The following is a 21,320-nucleotide window of genomic DNA, read 5'->3' as shown; positions in this document are numbered from 1 at the left end:
GAACTCCTGAGGTAAAAGTAATCTACCTGCCTCTGCCTCCCAGAGTGCTAGGATTATAGGTATAAGCCACCATGCTGGGCCCTTAGAACCTGTTTTTTAAGTGTCTATAATACCAGTTTGGGTATACATATATTTTTAAGCAGTTCTAAAAAAATGTAAGAATTGTATACCAGGTAATGTCTGTTTCAATTTAGATTAATGTTAATAACAATCATTTATTGTATACCAACTATATACTAGAAGCAATATATGATAATGAATGTTATTTCATTGGATTTTTTGTATAGTTCAAATCACTATCCTGATTTTAACAGGTGAAAAACCCAATCTCTGATGAAATGCCTTCTTATGGATTAGTCCTCTGGACTTCCCCACAGCATGCTGGCCACACATGTCCCCAACACACTGTCATTAATGTCCCCTTACCTGCTTTATTTCTTATAAACTCATAAACTTACAACTCTTATAAACTCGTTTCTTATAAACTTACAACTCATGTGTATTAGACACATTTTATGGTAGTGTATTATATGGTATATTTATATGTATATTTTTTGTAGAGACGGGGTCTTTCTGTGTTGTCCAGGCTGGTCTTAAACTCCTGGCCTTAAGCAGTCCTCCTGCCCTAGTCCCTCAAAATGTTGAGATTACAAGCATGAGCTATCACACCCATTCTGTATATTCCGTTCAAATACAGTTGACCTTTGAACAATGTGTTTTCCAACCCCCCTATGAAGTTGAAAATCCCTGTATAACTTCTCACTCCCCCAAACCTAACTACTAATAACTACTGTTGACCAGAAGTCTTACCAATAACATAGTCAATTAACACATATTTTCTATGTTATATGTGTTATATATACTATATTCTTACAATAAAGTAAGCTAGAGAAAAGTAAATGTTATTAAGAAAATCATAAGGAAGAGAAATCTATTTACTACTCATTAAGTGGAAGTAGATCATCGTAAAGGTCTTCATCTCATCTTCTTAACCTTTGGAAAGGAGGAGAAGGAGGAGGAAGGGAAGGGTTGGTCTCATTGTCTCAGGGGTGGCAGAGGCAGAAGAGAATCCACATATAAGTAGATCCATGCAGTTTAAACCTGTGTTGTTCATGGGTCAACTTATATGTAATAGAAATATCACGAGTTATGGAATTAGCGTTTGTTGCAGATCCTTCTGTCTTGGCCCATGTGGACTGCTGTAATAAAATAATATAAACTGGGTGGCTCATAAACAGTAGACATTTATTTCTCAAAGTTCTGGATGCTGGTGAGTACAAGATCAAGGCCCCAGCAGATTTATTGTCTGACAAGGGCCAATTTTCTGATTCATAGATGACATCTTCTAGCACCTTGGTGGAAGGGGCGAGGCAGCTCTCTGGGGACTCTTTCTTAAGCACACTAATCCCTCATAACCTAATCACCTCCCCACAGCCTCACCCCCTAACGCATCACACTGGTGATTAGATTTCAACATTGAGTTTGATAGGGTGGGGTTACAAACATCTAGACCTCAGCACCCTTTCACAGGGTTGTGCTGGATGGAGTTGGTGTGGAAGGACTCACTCACAAGGGCCTGTTGTGTACATCTTTCCCCACCTCTGCGCTCAGTCATACCAGGCTGGAGGCTGGTGACTTGCAGTAGGCTATGGCGATAGAGAATTTATACCATGAAAATTGACAAATACAGTGACTCCTCCCCATCACTCATACCTTAGAGCCAATGATTAAACATTACCTGCAGACTACCACTCCCCACCATAGAATATAAACTTCATGAGAGTAAAGATTTTACTTTGTTGTTTTATTTCTGGTGCCCAGAACTATGCCTAGCACATAGTATATGCTTATCAAATATTTGTTGAATAAATAAAAAATAGCAAGTACTTTTAAACATACAGGCTTGGGCTCCATTCCTTGCCCCTGTGTGGACCTTGCTCGAGCCACTTAATCTCTCTGAAGGTGTAAAATGGGAACCAAAATCCTTCCCCTCTTCATCTGAGGATTAAGATGCACACATCCCAAAGCCAAAGCCAGGAGTAAGGAGGCAAGAATTATAAAGCTGCTATTGCAGTATAGGGATCATATAACCAGTCCTTGAATACATAAGGTCAGCTTTAGACTGTGCAGGTTCTTATCGCTATGTCTGCAAGGAGAAACTTTGAAGTGTGAGTGCAATAACATAATCAAGGCTTAGCAGAGACATGACATCTGGAAAACATTCAGTTAACTGTTTTTTCTTTTTCTGCCTATTGGTTCCTTCTATATTTCTATAGAAAGAGTCTGGTCCACTGCCTTTCTTCCAGACTTCTCAGGAATTGGCCAGTCTACTGTTATTTTATCTCCTGCAGTTAACTCAAGCCATTAACTTTCCAATGGGGCTCTCCTGTGGGACCTCAGACCTTGGATCAGGTTAAATGTTTTAGCCTTTTAAAAAGTGGCTTTAAATAGGCAGTTTGCTGCTGGGGAAAGAAAAGTCAGAGTGTTCAAAACTCACACACTCAGTGACCCAGTCTCCCGTCACCAGCCAGCCTGGCTCCTGACCCCTTAGCAGAACGAAGGCTCCGAGTTGGCCAGAAGCTGTGCCTTTTCTCATCCCCTTCATGGGGGTATGAGAAGGAGCTCCATTCTTTATGCAGGAATACCGAGCCACGGTCAGTCCACTCATAATGTCTGGATAAATTTTTTCTGGCTGAAAGATGAATGAAGACAGAAAAAAAAAAAAATACCATGGCAAAGTCCTCAGAACAAGGTAAAGGCAATACCTTCTGAAGACTAAGAAAGAGTTCCTATTTTTAAAAAGACATCTACACAGGATCCCAAAGAGAATTTGGGGAAAATATGTAGCATCCTCAGTATACAACAATGAGATATGGTCTCCCTGCAACAGGGACAGAAAAACATAAGCAAAGATATGAAAAGACAACAGCAAGAGGAAAACACAGAGGTGGATTGAATAAGGAAAGGTTTTTAAGGAAACAAAATCCGATAGCAAAATTAAAACCCCAATTACCAAGAGTGTGGAAGAGTATTAATGTATGGTAACTGAATAAGGCCTTCAAAAGATATCCCTACGCTGATCCCTGGATTTTGTGAATGTTACCTTATGGGCAAAAAAACAACTTTGCAGATATGATTAAGGATCTTGAGAGGTGGAGAGATTATCCTGGAGTAACTGCATGGGGGCTAAATGCAATTGCAGGAGTTCTTGTAAGAGGCAGGCAGAAGGAGATTTGACGACAGACAAGACAGAAGGCAATGTGACCATGGAGACAGAAATTGGAGTGATGTGGCCACAAGCCAAGGAATGCAGGCAACCACCAGAAGCTGGAAAGGAAAGAGTGGATTCTCCTTTCGAGCTTCCAGAGAGAGCGGCTGCACTGACATTTTGATTTCAGCCCAGGGATACTGATTTCAGGCATCTGCCCACCAGGGTTCTGAGAGAATAAATTTCTGTTTTGCTAAGTCATGAAGTTTGTGATAATTTCTTAGAGAAGCCACAGAAAACAAATACAAATCCCTTGTAAATTAAATCAATGATGTGAGTAAAGGAAAAAAACTTGAGAAAGGTTCTAGGAAATACAAGAAAAAAGAAAAACAAAGGCTAAGGCTATAGATTTGGAAGATAGCACTGGTAGCCCACATTCAGATGATCAGTTTTAGTGATTATTAGAACCAGGGATCCACCATCGAAGACTTCTTGAACTATGTATGACTGTGTATGAATATTAAACTTCTTGAGCTGACGAGAAACTGTGTATGAATATTAAACAGGTCACTCAACCACACACTCAACAAAATTAGGATGAAGACAGCCACATCTGAGCATACCCTGGAAAAAAAGGTACAAGAGTAAGGATAAAAGAGGGGGAGAAGCATTTCACAGGAATCCAAACAGAGAAAAGTAACAAAAATCACACAGACTTTAGGCTTGTTCTCTGTGATAAAGACATACTGTCTTTAGAACCTGGGATTTATTTTTTGTAAATTCAGGTATATTCCTGGGACCTACATGTGGGGTCTGAAAATTCGAAATGTGAAAGGTTCTTATGATTATCAAATACGCTTGTGAACTGCCAACAGAGTTTTGGGGGTTCTGTTGCAACCCAAAGGGGGTTCCATTGCAACCCAACAATTTTATACTCAGCTGAGGTGCCTTTTGTGTATGAAACTAATCAGAAAGACATTCTCAGACATGCAGGAGCTTAGGAAAATATACAAACATGTTCCTCTTTTTAAATTCACTTTAAAGGTAAGTTGTAGATGTTCAAGAGTTAAAATAGAGCCCAAGAACAAGGAGCATAAGTTTGCCAAATTTTGTACGGCTAGAGGGTAGTTTAAATGACTCTTTTAAGTCTGATGATCAAACAAATACAAATGCCAGAAATTATTCTTCCAATAAGCTATGTCATGGAAAGACAACCAAATGACAGCTGTGTGGTTCTTAACCCTACATGGTTAATGGAGATCAAAAGGGAAGGAGAGATACAGCATGGTCACACTGTTTGTCTGAAATGGGTTGGTGCCAAAAAAAGTTGTTTTGTTCTTTATTGTAATCCTAGAAAAGTATGAATGGTTAAAGAAGAGCTCCAAATAGTGAGTTCTAGTATATAGTTTATGGCTTGCCATGTGCTAAGCTCTGTGCTAAGTACTTTAAGTTTGTCATCTCTGCTTGTGGCTACAAAGGCTGTGCCAGCCTCACTCTCTTCCCACCTGCTGCTGAGTTCTTAAGGTTCCTTAAGACCTCGCAACCAGGAGATGCAGAGCCCTTCTCCTGTTCCCTATGTCAATATGAAAAACTTAAAGATGGACACCGGTAGAACAAAAATAAGTTTTGGAACTACTCAAATACTTGGGAAATAGAAAAGCAAAATTTATTATAAAGAATACCCCCAAAAGTACCAGTGCATTTTAAAAAGCAGGACATAGGGTGGCTCCTGTGGCTCAAAGGAGTAGGGCGCTGGCCCCATATGCCAGAGGTGGCGGGTTCAAACCCAGCCCCAGCCAAAAACTGCAAAAAAATAAAAAATAAAAAGCAGGACATATACAGTGTATGTCCCTTAACCACAGTGTGCTAGAATTATAGGAAATACAAAATCATCTACCCAAATCCAGCTACTTAGAGATAGATTGATGAATCCAATAAGAGATCAAAATTGCAACTGCAGACAAGGTGGACAGTAATAAGAAGGCTGTATAAAGAACTTTGAAATAAGGACGAATACATAGAGAAAAATATGTGGCTTTGTATATAAGAAAAGTACTTAAATGAATGACTAGCCAACTCAAGATGACAGAGAAACTAAAGAAAACTAAGGAAATGTGCAGAAAGGAATCAAATGTCGGCCCTAAGTAATTAAAAGAAGTTTGGTAGCTGTGATGGATTTGTGCTCATTTCACAGAAGACCAATAAAGTGGACTGACTTCTCACAGATCTAATGTTTTAGATGAGAGAAAAATGTACACATTAAGAGAGTGAAGATGGGGTTATAAGCCCAGATTTAGAGATGCTTTTTATGGTTAAAGTGATTATAGTACAATTCTGTGCTAAAAATATAAAAATATGAATGGATTGGACAGTTTTCTAAGAAAATAGAATACACTATAATTGATTCAAGCAGTTTGAAAACATGAATGGAACAAAACTACAGGCTCTGCCATCAAAGAAAGCTCCCGCCCAGACTGTTTTGCAGACTAGTTCTTAAAATTCGCCAGGAAGAATTACTGCTCAAGCTGAGTCCTGTGTAGACTGTTCTACTGATAACATACTTGTCTGGCACATGGCTCTGGGGAGGAAGGATGAAGTAGAAGTGTGTGTCCTGGCAGCCACAGGAAGCACAACTGTCAAGGACAGGCCCTGCCCTGAGCCTGTTCCCTCCTCCCACACCTGTCCACCAGCTCCTGTGAAGCTGATACTCCAGTGGTTTTACCAGTCCTGAGCCAGTGGAAGAAGAAAGTGAGTGATTAGGGAAGACAAGTCTGCCTCTGGCACCCATGACATTGTCTTAAATTTGGTGATCAAAAAAGAGCACGCTTCCTTAGTTTGCTCAGAGCTTTCTTGAAAGGGAAGGGAGAAGGGAGGATGTTCAGGCAACTGGATTGACACCATTTCTGAATTTATCTTTCATGAATTCTTTTTTTTTTAACAGATTAATATGAGAGTACATACAATTAAGTTACATAGTTTACATTTGTAAGGTCAAAGTCTGAGTTGTAGCTGAGTCTTTCACCCAGGAAGTGCGCCTTATGCCCGTGCATTATATTCATCAGGTGGGAGCCCACCAAACCCTTTCTCCCTTCCTCTCTACTTAAATCCAACTGTGTTTGTCTTTCATAAAACTTCTTAAGTGAGCCCCATGTCCTGCCCAGGGCCACAGCCCTGCTGTGATTGCAGCTTCTCCATCTTCTCTGTTTAGTCCTCTCTTCCTCACGGGAAGACTGCTTGCAGACCCCCACTCCCAATTTCAGGTTTTTGCTGCAAGCCCCTCTGCCAAAGGTGCGTGTGGAAACCCCGTCCATCTCACTTGCGTTCCAACTGTGAGACAGTATGGGCTGGGATACCAGCACAGGGCTTGTGTGGCCAGTATCGCTGGAAGCCCTGGGGCTTGGTGTGGGCCTCAGTTGGAGGATCTTCCTGGCCTTCTCTCCTTTTTTTTGCAGGAGAGGCTGTGGAAGTAGAAATTTTGCTTCACATTATGAAACAAAACTACACCAGATATTGCTTACAGCTTCTGTGACCTTTACTTTTCCCCAGATCATGCAAATGGTGATTGTGCTCCTCTGACAGAAAAACTTGGTTCTCTGATTGTATCATGTGGGGAAGGTGGGGTGCGATGGGGGCAGGGAGAGAGATATATGATAAGCTGTTCTGAGAGGGGTTATTTGTCTGTGCTTTAATCACTGCATCCAGGCTTGGTGCCTATAGCACAGCGGATAGGGTGCCAGCCACATACACTGGGACTGGCGGGTTCGAATCCGGCCCAGGCCTGCCAAACAACAATAACAGCTACAAAAAAAAAAAAAAAAAATAGCCCAAGCATTGTGGTGGGCTCCCATAGTCTCAGCTACTTGGGAGGCTGAAGCAAGAGAAATCACTTAAGCCCAAGAGTTTGAGGTTGCTGCCAGCTATGATGCCACAGCACTATACAGAGGGCAACATAGTGAGACTCTGTCTTAAAAAATAATAATAAAATAATTGCATTTGCTTTGATAAGACCTCTTGGCTTTGCATTTTATTCCTTGGCAAACTGTGCTGGGAGAAGTTGCCCTAGGTCTTCTGCCTAGATTGTAACCTCATTATTCCTCCTCCACCTCCTGTGCACTCCCCACTCACTGAGAGCTGGCAGCCTTTGCTCCCTGGCACGCTGCACAGTCCGACCTGTTGGCTCCGCACCCTTTGCCAGCACTCTCTCTCCCTGGCTCCTGCTTTCCCTTTTCCTTCCTGGCAGCTCCCTTTCTACTCCCTGACAGGAGCCTGTCCCTCTTCCTTGCTCCAAAATGGCGCTGGCCCTTGGGTTTGTGTTCTGGCTGCTTCTCTCTCCACACAGCCTCCTGGAGAGTCTCCCACCATCCTCCTGCTTCTGGTGGTCAAATCTAGGACCCAGAGCCTGCTGCAGTGTAGCCAGTTACCCAGTCAAGCCCCATGCGGAGGTCCCACGGCACCACACGTCTGTGTGTCCAAGACCAAACTTTGAACAGCCCTGCTTTGCCTCTGAGTAGGTGGTCCCTGGTTCCTCTGAGTAGGTGGTCCCTGGTTCCTCTGAGTAGGTGGTCCCTGGTTCCTCTGAGTAGGTGGTCCCTGGTTCCTCAAGCAGGAAACCGAGGTGATGGCTCTTTCTCGTCCCCTGCGTCCATTCACTCTTCAGGCCCTGCCAGCTGTACCGCTCTGTGGAATCAGCCTAGTGCCATTTCCCCACGCAAGCCACCTTCATCTCTCACCTGACCTGCAGTGGATCTCCCGGACTCCAGTCTTGTCACTCCATCCCACCCCTGTCTGTTCTCCAAGCCACAGCCATCTTCATGCCTTCATTAGGTATCTCCTGTGCCCTGGGCTGCTAACACACCACTGCCCTAAGTCATTGGCGATGACTCCTTGATATGGCTTGTCAAACCCTCTGAGCAGCCCTGGCTGCACCTGCTTCTGCAGAATAACCTTTGGGCACCTGCCCACACCTCTCGGCCCCTTCCGTGTGTCCCTGGTCAGCATGCTGCGCTCACTCTCCCCTTCTTCCTTTGCTCATCCCGTTCCTGTCACCCCACATCGAGTACTCCTGACCTCCTCTCTGCCTGGCGGTGTCAGCTTAGAGGACACTCCTCAGGGAGCCCCCCAGCTTTGTGAAGTGCCTGTGACGTGGCTGGGAGACGTACCTGGTCCCTCCGTTAGACTCAGATGCTTAAAGGCAGAGGCCGTGTTTGCACATCGGTGTATCCCCAGCGCCCCATGGCTCCTGTGCATCATATATAATCCTCAAGTATTTTGTGCACGTAATAAACTGAACATCACATTGCATTCCCTCTGTATCTGTTGCACCCTGCTGTAGCTCATGGACCATACGATGTCACTTAATGAATGGAGTGGGAACTCAAAGTGCCCAGGTCCTCAGAGAAAGGGAGCCACAGTGAATTCTTGACTTTGGTCTCCTTTAGGTCGTAATCTATTCTGGAAGCCTGAGTGTCTCTGTAGTTGGGAGTTTACCCTTTAGGTGCTTTTGCAGCACCCGTTTGTTTTATCTTATGTCTGCCTTTTCAGGGGCCATTGCGGTCTGTGTAATCGGGGACCCCTCTGTCTGCTCTCCCTCAGTGGTACGACTTGTCTTCTCCGCTGTCCCTGTCTGCCTGGCACTTTACCCATCAGCAGTTCTTTTTTTTTTTCTTTTCTTGAAACAGACCTGTTGCCAAGGCTAGAGTGCCATGGCCTCAGCTTAGCTCATAGCAACCTCAAACTTGGGCTTAATGATCCTCCTGCCTCAGCCTCCTGAGTAGCTGGGACTAAGTACACTAGGCACCATACCTGGCTAGTTTCTCTATTTTTAGAAGAGACAAAATCTCGCTCTTCTTAGATTGGTCTCAGCAGAGTTCACAGCAACCTCAAACTCCTGACCTCAAGCAATCCTTCTACCGTGACCTTCCAGAGTGCTAGGATTACAGGCATGAACCTCCGCACCTACCCGCCTTCATCACCACTTGTAATCCCAGCTGTAGGCCCTGCTGTGCCACACATTATGTAGCCAAATAAGACATCTGACCTCAAGCACAGTGTCTCCTTGAGGCTCACTTAGCAAACGTGAATTTCCTGCATTCTGGTCTTTCTGGGTGTTGCTTATTCTGACTTCACAACTTGCCCTTGAAGTTGTCATTTATCTAAATCACTTCCAGCAGCTGCCTTTGTGTGATTTGCCTCTCCAAAAAGTAGAGTGCAGAAAAAAAAATTACAGTTCATTGCAGTTTTTATCTGAGCAGCTTTGCTGCTCTCAGAGGGTGCTGCCCAGATGGCCATATCATCTCAGGCCCGGCTCCACTGGTCCACCCAGGAGGGTCTCAGGGAGACACAGTCCCTCCTCCCTGGGCACGCGTAGAAGCACTTTCCTGGCTCCTTCAAGCCCTTGGAGGGCAGGGGTGATAATTGTGCTCATCTCTGTCCCCCTGATGCTTGGCAGTTTCTGAAATAGAGGAGGTATTCAGTGTGTGTTTATGGAATCAGCAGAAGAAAGAGGAGCTGAGGAGCAGAACGGACAGTGAGAAGGGCAAGAAGTTAGATGGTGTCAAATGAAAGATTTGGTAAGCGGGTTTGCTGCTTCCTCATATGTGCAAAATTTCCCCTCAGGGAGTATTCGATGTGCTTGAAGAATCAGATAACATAAATACTGAAATAAATACCCCAAACTGGCAGGGTTTCCAATAAGGGTAGAGATAACATTATCGGGCAGTTACATAACAGGAAACATCTCAGAATACCCTAATGCACTAGGTGTTGGAGGGTGACACAGCGTTCTGAAGAAATCCGAAGTTACGAGCAGCTGTGGCAGCCGCTTCTTTGTAATAGGCACTGTTTTCCCCCTGAAGCCCAAACAATGTAGATTTGAGTGTCTTATCACCTTCTCTCTCCCTCTCCTAAACTATCCCATCTTGTGTTGCTGGGTTTAGTTGTTTGAGTGTGTCTCTGGGGGTTTTCTTTCCCTTCCCACTTCCTTTCTTAGTACTATTTGGTGTTGGTTTTAGAGAAGATGCTAAACAGATTTTATCTCAGGCTCACTGGAGTGTTGAGGAGGATTCAACAGCTAGGGGACAGTCCCATGGAGAGAGGTGGAGGGGTAGGGAGAGTAGCAGTGTGCATGCTGAGACTTTACCACCCCTGTTCCAGGGGACAGTAAAGTGATGAGAGCAGGGAGTAGCATCCATTGGGCTTGGACCTAAATGAGAATCAGCTGAAGCTATTTTAATTCTTTTTATTGCAAAGCCTGAAATTGCTGGTTTTCAAATCTTACAGTGGCTTAAATGTAGGATTTTGGGGAATAGGAAGAAAGAGAGAGTTCAGTATCTTAACTATGTTTAAACCTTTTCTCTAACCTGTTGCCATTGGATGTCAAATACCAAGTTGGACTTAGTGAGTTGGAAGAGGCAAGAATGAGAGACTGGTTTAAAAGTCCCCCAGGTGTAAATATTTACCATGGTAATTTCAGAGGTAATTTAAGCTTCTGAAACTTGAGCTACAACCAGATATGCCTAACTTAGGATGTAAGTGGCTGTGCAAATTGGTAACCTGGAATCTATAGATTTGTGCATTGGGAATCAGAACGTGCTGCGGAGTGTCTACTGACTTTGACCTGCCACCAGGAATATTTCATTAATGGCTGTCAGTTAATCAAATGCACAGAGCATCTTTCACCAAGGAAGGATCTATCCAGTCCAGTCATCTCCTTTGAAGCATAATCTTTTTTTTTTGTCACCCTCAGTAGAGTCTCGTGGTGTCACAGCTCACAGTAACCTTCAGCTCTTGGGATAGGGTGATTTTCTTGCCTCAGCCTCCCGAGTACCTGGGACTACAGGCGCCCGCCACAATACCTGGCTATTTTTGTTGCAGTTGCCACTGCTGTTTTAGCTGACTGGGGCCGGTTCGAACCTGTCACCGTCAGTGTATGGGGCCAGTGCCCTACCCACTGAGCCACAGGTGCCGCCCGAGGCATACTTTTTCAGATGGAGAAACTGAGGCATGGTCTGCGATCTTGCCCATCCAAGCTGCAGTGTGTGGGCTGTAGTAATAGCCACTTGGCCTTTAGGAGGCCTGGTCAGTCAATCAGTAAATACTCTAGTGCTTTCCCTGTGTCGTGTGCAAACACAGCGATGAGCAAGCAGGTCTGAGCCCCCAGCCTGAAGAGGCTTCTAGGCTTTGGGGAGAAGACAGATACAAACGTACCAACAAATACATAATACATGCCTTAGGGCACTGAAGGCAATAAAGTCTTGTGGTACAGGGATGCTGGTTTACTGGGGGTTTAGGGAAGGCTGTTTGGAGAAGGTAATATTCACATCTAGACTGGAAGAAGGGGGTGAGACAGAGCTGATTTTGGGGAAGACCCTTCCCAGTCAGAGAAACAACAGAAGCAAACCCTTTGTAACAAAAGCCATTATGGTTGGAGCTGAGGGAATGGCTGAGCTCTTGCCACAGCATGGATGTTTGCTAAATTGGCAGTGGTGGTAGTTTCTTGTAAGTCTTGGAAACTGGTATTGCAGTTCCTGAAGCTGCTTTTAAATAAGCCATTGCATTTGGTGGGACAGTGCTTGTTTAGTTGTACAGAGAGTATGAAGAATAATATGAATTAAGGTCAATCTTAAAGTGGCAGAATCCCTTTGAAAGGAGGGGTATGCTAGGTAAGGCCATTCTGTTCCACAGAACCTATGCAGGTTGGTGGGGGACAGTGGCCAGTGGACAGTAAGCATCATAGCTGGGTGGGGAGGGAGCATGACAACACCATGGAAGCTGACCCACTCCCTAAACAGTCTCCCGGAACTCTCATGCTTCTGCTATGTGCTGAGTCCAGCCCAGGCCTCTTTGATAGGCTCAGCTGCCAGCTCGTCGTGTCTGTGAACACTTCAAAAGCAGCATGTCAGAAAAGGGAAAATACCTCTCCTGTCCTCCTGCACGTGCTCCTGAATGCTCTCATCTCAGCTGCAGTTCAGGTTCAGGCCCCTACCCTGGAAACTGGCAGGTCATCGCTCCCCTGGGTACCTTTGTAAGTCCTGCTGTGGACTGCCTCTGTCCCTGGTCCTTCCCCTGGCAGGGCGAACCTGGTCCCTCCAGGAAGCCTTTTCTGGCCCTGACTGGGCCAGGCTCCTCTCTGCCTCTGTCTGTGCCCACTTGGCATACTGTATGTCATGTTCTAGACTGGCATACTTCCCAGGCAGGGAGCATGTCCCTGTCATCACAGCTCCGTGGCCACCTGCACACAGTAGGGCTCCATTACTGTTTGGTAAACAGAGAGCAGCAGGGCAGGACCCTTTTGTAAGCAGTAGTTAGCAATTTGCCCATGATCACCAAAGGAACACCAAGGATTAATACTGTCCATGGGTGACTGCTTCCTTCTTTATATTCCTCTGAATTTGTTCAAGTTTTTTACAGAAAGTAGCTATTGATGACTTCTAGAATTTTTGGTGGTGAATTGTCCGTGACATAAAATTTAGCATCTTAACCACTTTTAAGTGTACAGTTCAATGCCCTTTAGTTACAGTGTAATGAAACCATCACCACCATCCACCTTCAGACTTTCTCTCCCTCCCAAACTAAAATTCCATACCCTTTAAACACTATCTCCTCATTCCTCTCTTCTGCCAAGCCCTGGTAAGCACCATTCTGTTTTCTGTCTCCATGAATTTGACAGCTCAAGTCAACTCATGGGATTGGAATGCTGCAGTGCTTATCTTTTTGCAACTGGCTCATGTCACTCTGCACATCTTCAAGGTTCACCTGTGCTATGATGTACCATGTGTCACAATGTCTTTCCTTTCTAGGGCTGAGGATGCATTCCATTGAATGTATAGACCAAATTCTGCTTGTCCACTCGTCAGTCAATGGACATTTGTGCTGTTCACACCTTTTGGCCATTACAGATAATGCTGCTGTGAACATTGGTAGGGAAATATCTGCTCAAGTTCCTGATTTCAGCTCTTTGGGGAATATACCGAAAAGTGAAATTGCAGGATCATATGGTAAAATTATTTTTACAGTTTAGAAGCATGTTCAGTATTTTTGAAATGGTTATTTTTGTTTTAAACAAAAGGTCTCCTGAAGATAGGAGGTGACAACAGAAATGTATGCTGAAATTTCAGACCTTTTGTTCTTATGACTTGTGTGATGATCCTTGGTGACATGAAATGACTTGTTTTCAAGTGTGGTTTTGATCTTTTTTCTTACAGCATCAAGCTTCTAGCTGTGCAAGAACTACTTGACAGAGAGGCCTTGGAAAAGGTAAATATTTTGATCTTCCTACCCCACATTCACGAACTTGAGAGCAAAGTGTCACACACAAGAAAAATTCAGCTCCGTGTTGCCAGAGACAGCCTTTAGTGAAAGGGCAGTTTACTTTGTAAACTCCCCACCTAACTTCTAGTCTACTCACACTTAGAAACTCAACCTTGCTTGGCTGTTTTAAGCCCATGTGCAAAGCAGAGGCTCACCCTGTGGTGAGCTGTTCTCTGGGGGAAGGCTTTCTGTGCCTGGAAATACTGTGAGCTGGAGGTTCCCATGACCCACAGTCAATGCTGGCCGCCCAATCCTTCTATCTGGGTGTAGAGATGATGGAATTAAAGCCCACTAGGTAACGTGCCCAAGGCAGATGAGTCAAATAGAAGAGTGATGATATGAATCCCAGTAATTTCATTTCCCACACCAGTGCTTTTCCATTTAATGTAACAGGCAGGTTTGTGAGTTTGTATCCCTTTTTAGGCTACTATGGAGGATTGGGAAACTGCCTCCTTACCCCTAAACTAATGCTCCACTGTGCCTTGGAAGAGACCTCCAGGTTTTCAGTCAAGCCCTCTCTTGGGGGTCCTTTGCCAATTCAGTGTATGCAGTGGAGTTCCTCCCCCCAACTAACACAGACAGGGCAGGCACTGAGGAGGCCAGGTACCCACATGCCACCATTGGGCCCCTACCTCATACCATCTGCTCCTCTGGGGTCACGTTGTGGGTATTCATCAGAATCTCTAATGCTGACCATAAAGTGGTTAGAGACCTAAGCACCTGAATGGTATCATTTTATTTTTAGAATTTAAAATGTTTGTATTAGTAGTCAGTCTGCTGTTTGGCACTAAAACAAAGTTTTTAAAATAAGCATCAAGCAATGATATTCAGTAGGAAGGGGTCTGAGCTCTGGCTTGGTGTTTGAGGTCCCCTCAGCCTCATTTCCATCCCAGGGAAACCAAGGAGAGCGCTGCTGCCTGACCTCGGAGAGGCAACGTGAGACCAAATGAGTTAATGTAGCCGGGCACTACATGCCAGAGCACTCTACTCGTATTAATTCTTAATTACTTGTATTAATTCTTAATATGCATTCAGCTATTAAAATGTCCTGGGTCTGGTGGAGCCTGTAGCTCCGTCAGCAGGGCGCCAGCCACATATACCTAGGGTGGCGGGTTTGAACCTGGCCTGGGCCTGCTAAAGAACAATGACAACTACAACCAAAAAATAGCTGGGCACTGTGGCGGGCACCTGTAGTCCCAGCTATTTGGGAGCCTGGGGCAAGAGAATTGCTTAAGCCCAAGAGTTTGTGGAAGGGTTAATTTTTAAAAAGTTTAAAAACCAAGAGTTTGAGGTTGCTGTGAGTAGTGATTCCATGGCACTCTACCAAGGGAGACATAGTGAGACGGTCTCAAAAAAAAAAACAAAAAACACCACCCTGGGTCTTGGCTATAAATACATCATTGGGCCAAATGACAACATTGATATGGATAGTAGATTAGATAACGGTACTGTATCAAGGTTAACTTTTCCTGAAGTTGATAATTAGTTTGTGATCATGCAGAAAGTGGCCTTGTTCTTAGAAATTTACACTGCAGTATTTAGGATTAAAGGAGCATGATGTTCACAAGAATGGAGAAGCATGAATCGTATGTACTCAATTTTGATATGAGGACAATTAATGACAATTAACGTTATGGGGGGGAAGCAGAAAGAGGGACGGAGGGAGGGGGGTGGGGCCTTGGTGTGTGTCACACTTTATGGGGGCAAGACATGATTGCAAGAGGGACTTTACCTAACAATTGCAATCAGTGTAACCTGGCTTATTGTACCCTCAATGAATCCCCAACAATAAAAAAAAAAAAATGAGCATGATGTTGACAACTTGTTCTCAAATGATTCAGGAAAAAATAATTGTGATATATTTATATTGGACAGAGCCAAAGAGAGAGAGATGATCAGAATTGATCAAACAAATGGGGCAAAATGTAAACCATTGATCCTTCTGTGTAAAGGGGGTATTGAGAGGTCTTTGTTCTTGAAACTTTTTAAAAATTAACCTTCCCTCAAAAAAATTCTCTTCTTAGTATTTGTGACAGTTTGTTTTAGTCGTCAATTAAAAAAAAAAAAACATCAGACAAAGCTGGAGCCCCAGTACTAGGGTATATCAGTATAATACAATAAATGGGGAGCCCTAGTACTAGGGTGTATCAGTACAATAAAAATAGAGGCCCCCAAATATCGATGAGGTCTTTTGAGCTAGGTGACTGCCTAATTTAGAGAGGCCACACAGCCAAGCAGGTTCACCAGGGCTAACTGCTTGCAAAATCTAACAGACAAGTGGGGTCAGGCTTGCTGTGATTAGCAGCGGAGCCGCCTGTGCTGCCCTGAGAATTCAATGCCGAGACTGCCCAGGAGCAGGTCCTGAGCCTGCCTCCTCCTTCCTAACTGGAGTGTCTTGGGTTACTTACCTCTCTGGGCCTCAATTTCCCAATCAGTAAAATGGAAATCATTATAATCTCCAGTTCAGAGAGGTTAAGATTACTAAGTGGGTGGTCTGTGCCTGGTGCTCACTGACCCTGGGAAGTTAGCTGGGGCTCCTGGTCTTTTCTCCTCCTCCCTCTGACCCCACTGCTGCTGCTTCTCCTCCTCCTCCTGCTCTTCCTCCCTTCCTCTCTCTCACAAAATCTGAGGATGGTTTTTTATCCTCACCCCCGTCTCCACATAGCACCATAGAGAGCCTCAGGACGGTTTCAGTATGCGCAGGGGCTGGCCAGAAGCCAGGTTCACTCAGTTTCCTTCTTTCTATTCCTTGTTTCTGTCATTCATTCAAGCAACAGGCATTTGTCGAGCTTCCCGTGTGCCAGACAAGTAGCAGTCCTTTCTAGAAAAGTTCAGAAGCAGTTGTCATGAGCTTGGTAGCCAGCTGCATTCTGAGTGACACATGACACATTGTTTGACAGGGTATGATTTTTTTGGCAATGAGATTAGTTCAAGTGACATGCTGGGCTAAGATAAGTTCTCTAAAGACCTTTAGGATGTACAGTTCCCTTCCAGATGGACACACTGGAGAGCCAGCAAGAAAAGTTCTTTGTCAAGAGTAGATCTTTGCTACTCAAAGTGTGGTCCACAGACCAGCAGCCTCAGAAGCTCATTGGAAGTTTGACCCCAACTCCAGACTTCCTGCATCAGAGAAAGCTACAACAAGGTGACTATTTGAACTAAGGTTCAAAAACACTGTTGTAGAGTTTAGCACCACCATCCCCGTTATTTACATCTATAATAGCCAGAAAGAACCCGTGAGATGTCAAATTTTTCTTCTATAGCCAGCTAAGCTTTTCTTTTCTTTCTTTTTTTTTTTTGCATCTAAAGAGAAATAGTAAATGTTATCATTTTAATTCATAAAAACCCAGTTTTTATCTTTGGTTTGCTACTTCTTTCATTCAGAAAATAGTCTTAATTTGTAGGGGGAGCCAACAAGTAAGGCGTCAGCAAGACACACCTTCTGCAAACCTCAAACCCCTTTGTCTTGCAGCCTGTTTTGTAATTACTGAACTTCCGAGACCCTGCTGTGGTTATAAATGGTCGCTCCTTTCCAGACAGTCCCAACAGTGGGGACCGGCTCCCTCTGATAAGATGGGGGCTACTCCAAAGGGATCATTTCTCTCACATGTACCGATAGGTGAAATCTGAACAGGAAAATATTTAAATTATGTAAAATATAATATAAAAGGCTAAAAAGAAGCAGCAGTGTTCATAAAAATAAGACTTTTGGTGCTTTTTCTTCCGTCTATTAGGCCTTGTATTTTATCATGATCTTGTATTTTACCTTAAAATGACCAGCTATTCATTTTTAGAGGTGCTGAGGTTTTCCTGTTTTCTGCAGAGCCCAGAGTCAGCTCCAGGAAGGCTCCCTTTTAGCAGGGCTGGGCTCCCCTCCTAGTCTGGCAGCTGCTGGGCTGCTGGAACTGGCAAGGACCCTCCTTGGAGGTCCTGGCCCTTTTCCTTATCTGTAGAGCTGCTCTCCGTGGTTCCTTCCCACTCTAACTCTCAGGCTTTGCTTTTCAGTGTTGATCTTTGATCACATTGTGTGGAGAGGAAATTTTCCCTTTTGGACTCGGTTTTCTGATAGTTTCTTCACTGCCTAATTTCAGGGGTCCTTTTTGAGTTTGGGGGCTTTCCTGCTTCACCTGCCCTACTCATTGTCAAATCATGTCTTCTGAAAAGAGGTGAAGAGTGAACACAGGCCCAGTGCACAGATACAAGAGACACTCTGTACGTAGATCCGTGGGATTCTCGTTTTTACCTTAATTTAGGTGTGATAGATTGGGAAAGAGGTTGGGGACATTTCTCTCTCAATTTCTCTTCTTCCCTAACACTACATAGAACCAGTTCCCAGACCTGTGACAGTGATTTGCACTTACTTAAAAAGTGTTATAAACCAAATGATTAATTTCCACCAATTTCTTGTTTCAAAAATTCGTTAGAACCCTGAGTAGATGATCTTAGATGTATAAGTTTCAGGGTATATGACATTACTCTGAAAAAGTGTTTGGATTTAGATGTGATTTTTTTTGTTTGTTTTACTTTGTCCCTTAGATCCCAAGAGTAAGGACTTGCTCTAAGAAGGATACCCGTCCTGCAGCTCTCTGTTCTCTTTGCTATGAGAGTGGAACGCTTTTGTTTTTCTCAACTTGAGTCACTGGGACTTGTTTCCCAGGCCTTCAAAATAGGCCCATCTAATGCTTTTAAACATGGCATTGCATGAAGGGAAATAAAAATATTGGTACAGCTTGATTTAAAAAGATCATTCTTCAATGACCCTTTCAAACAGCTTCCTGCAAAGCTGCAAACAATAGTTTGGCCAGTCACTCCAGCTGAAGGTCACCCTCACTCTGGGAGGGCCAGAGGGCAGGCCACTGGCTGACCCAACCTGAGACCAACGCCTGCCTGGAAAGCTGCCCATGTGAACAGGCCACCCAACTCAGGACGTTGCCTGTGTGGCCCCCACCCTCCCTGGCCGGCCAGGTCAGGCCTCAGCTGTCAATCACAAGTCCACTGAGTTCGTGCTCTGAGGATAAAGACAGGAGTTGGGGGAGGGATCCAGCTCTGCCATTTACTAGCCAAGGAACCTACTGGGCAAGTTACTGACTACCACCCGTAGGAAAACTAGATTAGGAGCTACCCTCCACCACTGACCCTCCAACGCTAAGACAAATAGCAGCAGTAGCAGGAAGATGCCGTTTTCCTACGGGTGGAGGCATCTGTTTTTAACATTCAGAGTCACAGTAATACCTACCCCATTAGGAATTTTTTAACAATAATTGAGATAATGTGTGAAATAAAGAGGTTACATGTGTAGTAAGTGCCAGAGTGACAGCAGCTGGTGCTGCCCTGACTGCTAATTAGCTGCTGCTGTGTCCTCCTCATCGTATCATCATCATTGTTATCTCCTCCTTACTTCTCTCTGATGAAGCCCAACTTGACATTGTTCTGCCCCACGAGATGTTAAAGAAGTTAATCCCCCCTTGCTCCGTTTGCTGGATTGTGTAGGACAAGATGCCTGTGGGTCCTTTCTGCTACTGCTGCTATTTGTCTTAGCGTTGGAGGGTCAGTGGTGGAGGGTAGCTCCTAATCTAGTTTTCCTACGGGTGGAGGCAGGTGATCTTGGAGACCTCTTTTTCTGGTTTATGTGTATGATGAAGTATGCATTTTATTAGCAAACCTGGGAGTAAAGACATTGACCTTGATGAGTCAGGGCCAGCTGAACCCTACTGGTGGGCAACATTAGAATTAGAGGTTAATGGGCTGGGCACAGTGGCTCATGCCTGTAATCCTAGCACTCTGGGAGGCTAAAGCAAGTGGATTGACTGAACTCAGAAGTTCAAGACCAGCCTGAGCAAGAGCGAGACATCTCCCTCCCTCATCTCTAAAAGTAGCCAGGCATTGTGTTGGGCATGTGTAGTCCCAGCTACTTGGGAGGCTGAAGCAAGAGAATGGCTTGAGCCTGAGAGTTAGAGATTGCTGTGAGCTATGATACCACGGCAGAGGGTGACAGAGTGAAATTCTGTCTCCAAAAAAAAAAGAAAAAAAATCTTTTAGAGGTTAATATCATCCTGGGAATTTTCAGAAGGAAATAGGGAATAAACTGTTTTGTTGTTTGTTTTTTTGTAGAGACAGTCTCACTTTATCGCCCTCAGTAGAGTGCTATGGTGTCACACAGCTCACAGCAACCTCCAACTCCTAGGCTTAGGCGATTCTCTTGCCTCAGCCTCCCGAGTAGCTGGGACTATAGATGCCTGCCACAACGCCCAGCTATTTTTTTTGTTGTTGTTGTTGCAGTTTGGCCGGGGCTGGGTTTGAACCCGCCACCCTCGGTATATGGGACTGACGACTTACCCACTGAGCCACAGGCGCCACCCGGGAATAAACTGTTTTCACACAGATGTGTGGGAATAACCTAAGGATGCTAATTGTTTGTGTCCATCATTGGTGAGGATTTTCCCCAATACACACACACACACACACACACACACACACACGAGCATGCAGAGATTTAGCTCTGTTATGACATGCTTTTAAACTATTTTTCACTGTAATTTGGACTTTTGATTCATTTAGTTTTCGCTATAACTGAGTGCTTGCTCTGTGCCTAAATTACACTATATACCAAGGGGAATAAAGTTATAATAATGCTTTACTGCTGGGCATGGTGGCTCATGCCTATAATCCTAGCACTCTGGGAGGCTGAGGCGAGTGTACTGCCTGAGCTCACAGGTTTGAAACCAGCCTGAGCCAGAGCCAGAGCCAGACCTCATCTCTTAAAAAAAAAAAAAAAATAGCTGGGCATTTTGGTGGATGCCTGTAGTCCCAGCTACTTGGGAGGCTGAGGCAAGAGAAACACTTAAGCCCAAGAATTTGAGGTTGCTGTGAACTATGATAACAAGGCACTCTACCAAGAGTGAGGGCAACAAAGTGAGATTCTGTCTCAAAAAACAAACAAACAAAAAACAACAACAATGCTTTACATTTGAATGGTATGTATAGAATCCCAGAATGTCAGAACTGAGGGAGATTTAAAACCATCTAGGCCAGGTGCTGGTGGCTTGTCCCTGTAATCCCAGCACTTTAGGAAGTGAAGGCAGGAGGCTCATTGGAAGCCAGGTGTTCAGGACCAGCCTAGGCAACATAGAGAGACCCTATCTTTATGAAAAATAAAAAAGGAAATTACCCAGAAGGGTGGTCCATTCCTGTAGTCCTTGATACTTGGGAGAATGAGGCAGGAGGATCAACTGAACTGGAATTCAGGGTTGCTGTGGGTGATTGTCATGCCACTGTCCTCCAGCTTGGGTGATAAAGCAAGACCTTTCCTCTCTTTTTTTTTTTGTAGAGACAGAGTCTCACCTTATCGCCCTTGGTAGAGTGCCATGGCGTCACACAGCTCACAGCAACCTCCAAGTCCAGGGCCCAGGCGATTCTCCTGCCTCAGCCTCCCGAGTAGCTGGGACTACAGGCGCCCGCCACAACGCCCGGCTATTTTTTTGTTGCAGTTTGGCCGGGGCCGGGTTTGAACTCGCCACCCTCGGTATATGGGTCCGGCGCCCCACTCACTGAGCCACAGGCGCCGCCCCCTGCCTTTCCTCTCTTAAGAAAAGAAAAAAGAAAAACCCTAATTCAACCCTGTCATTTTGCAGAAAGAACACTGAAACCAGTGAAGTTGCCCCTCCCCTGGGCCTGCAGCAGGTTGTTGGTAATGTGTGCTGACCCCGGTGACTGAGCTCCATCTCCCCCCTCCCTTCAGCATAGCCAGCTCTCACTGATCTGTAGGGCAGCTTTTGCAGGCATATCAGACCATTCTATCTCCGAA

The 21,320-nt window shown here is 44.7% G+C and overlaps 1 protein-coding gene across 4 annotated transcripts in view; it reads left to right on the top strand.

Annotated features, from left to right (window-relative positions):
- EEPD1 (endonuclease/exonuclease/phosphatase family domain containing 1) overlaps positions 1-21,320 on the top strand; it is a 126,873-nt gene that overhangs the window by 71,411 nt on the left and 34,142 nt on the right. For all 4 annotated transcript variants that reach the window (XM_053609709.1, XM_053609708.1, XM_053609711.1 and 1 more), the window contains exon 3: positions 13,411-13,462. In XM_053609709.1, coding sequence (XP_053465684.1) covers positions 13,411-13,462 — 52 coding nt within the window. The remainder of the gene's footprint in view (positions 1-13,410; positions 13,463-21,320) is intronic.

Source organism: Nycticebus coucang, chromosome 11 (assembly GCF_027406575.1).
Source record: "Nycticebus coucang isolate mNycCou1 chromosome 11, mNycCou1.pri, whole genome shotgun sequence".
Taxonomy (NCBI): Eukaryota; Metazoa; Chordata; class Mammalia; order Primates; family Lorisidae; genus Nycticebus; species Nycticebus coucang.
The sequence above is the reverse complement of the archived record's forward strand: the minus strand, read 5'-3'. Positions and strand labels throughout refer to the sequence as shown.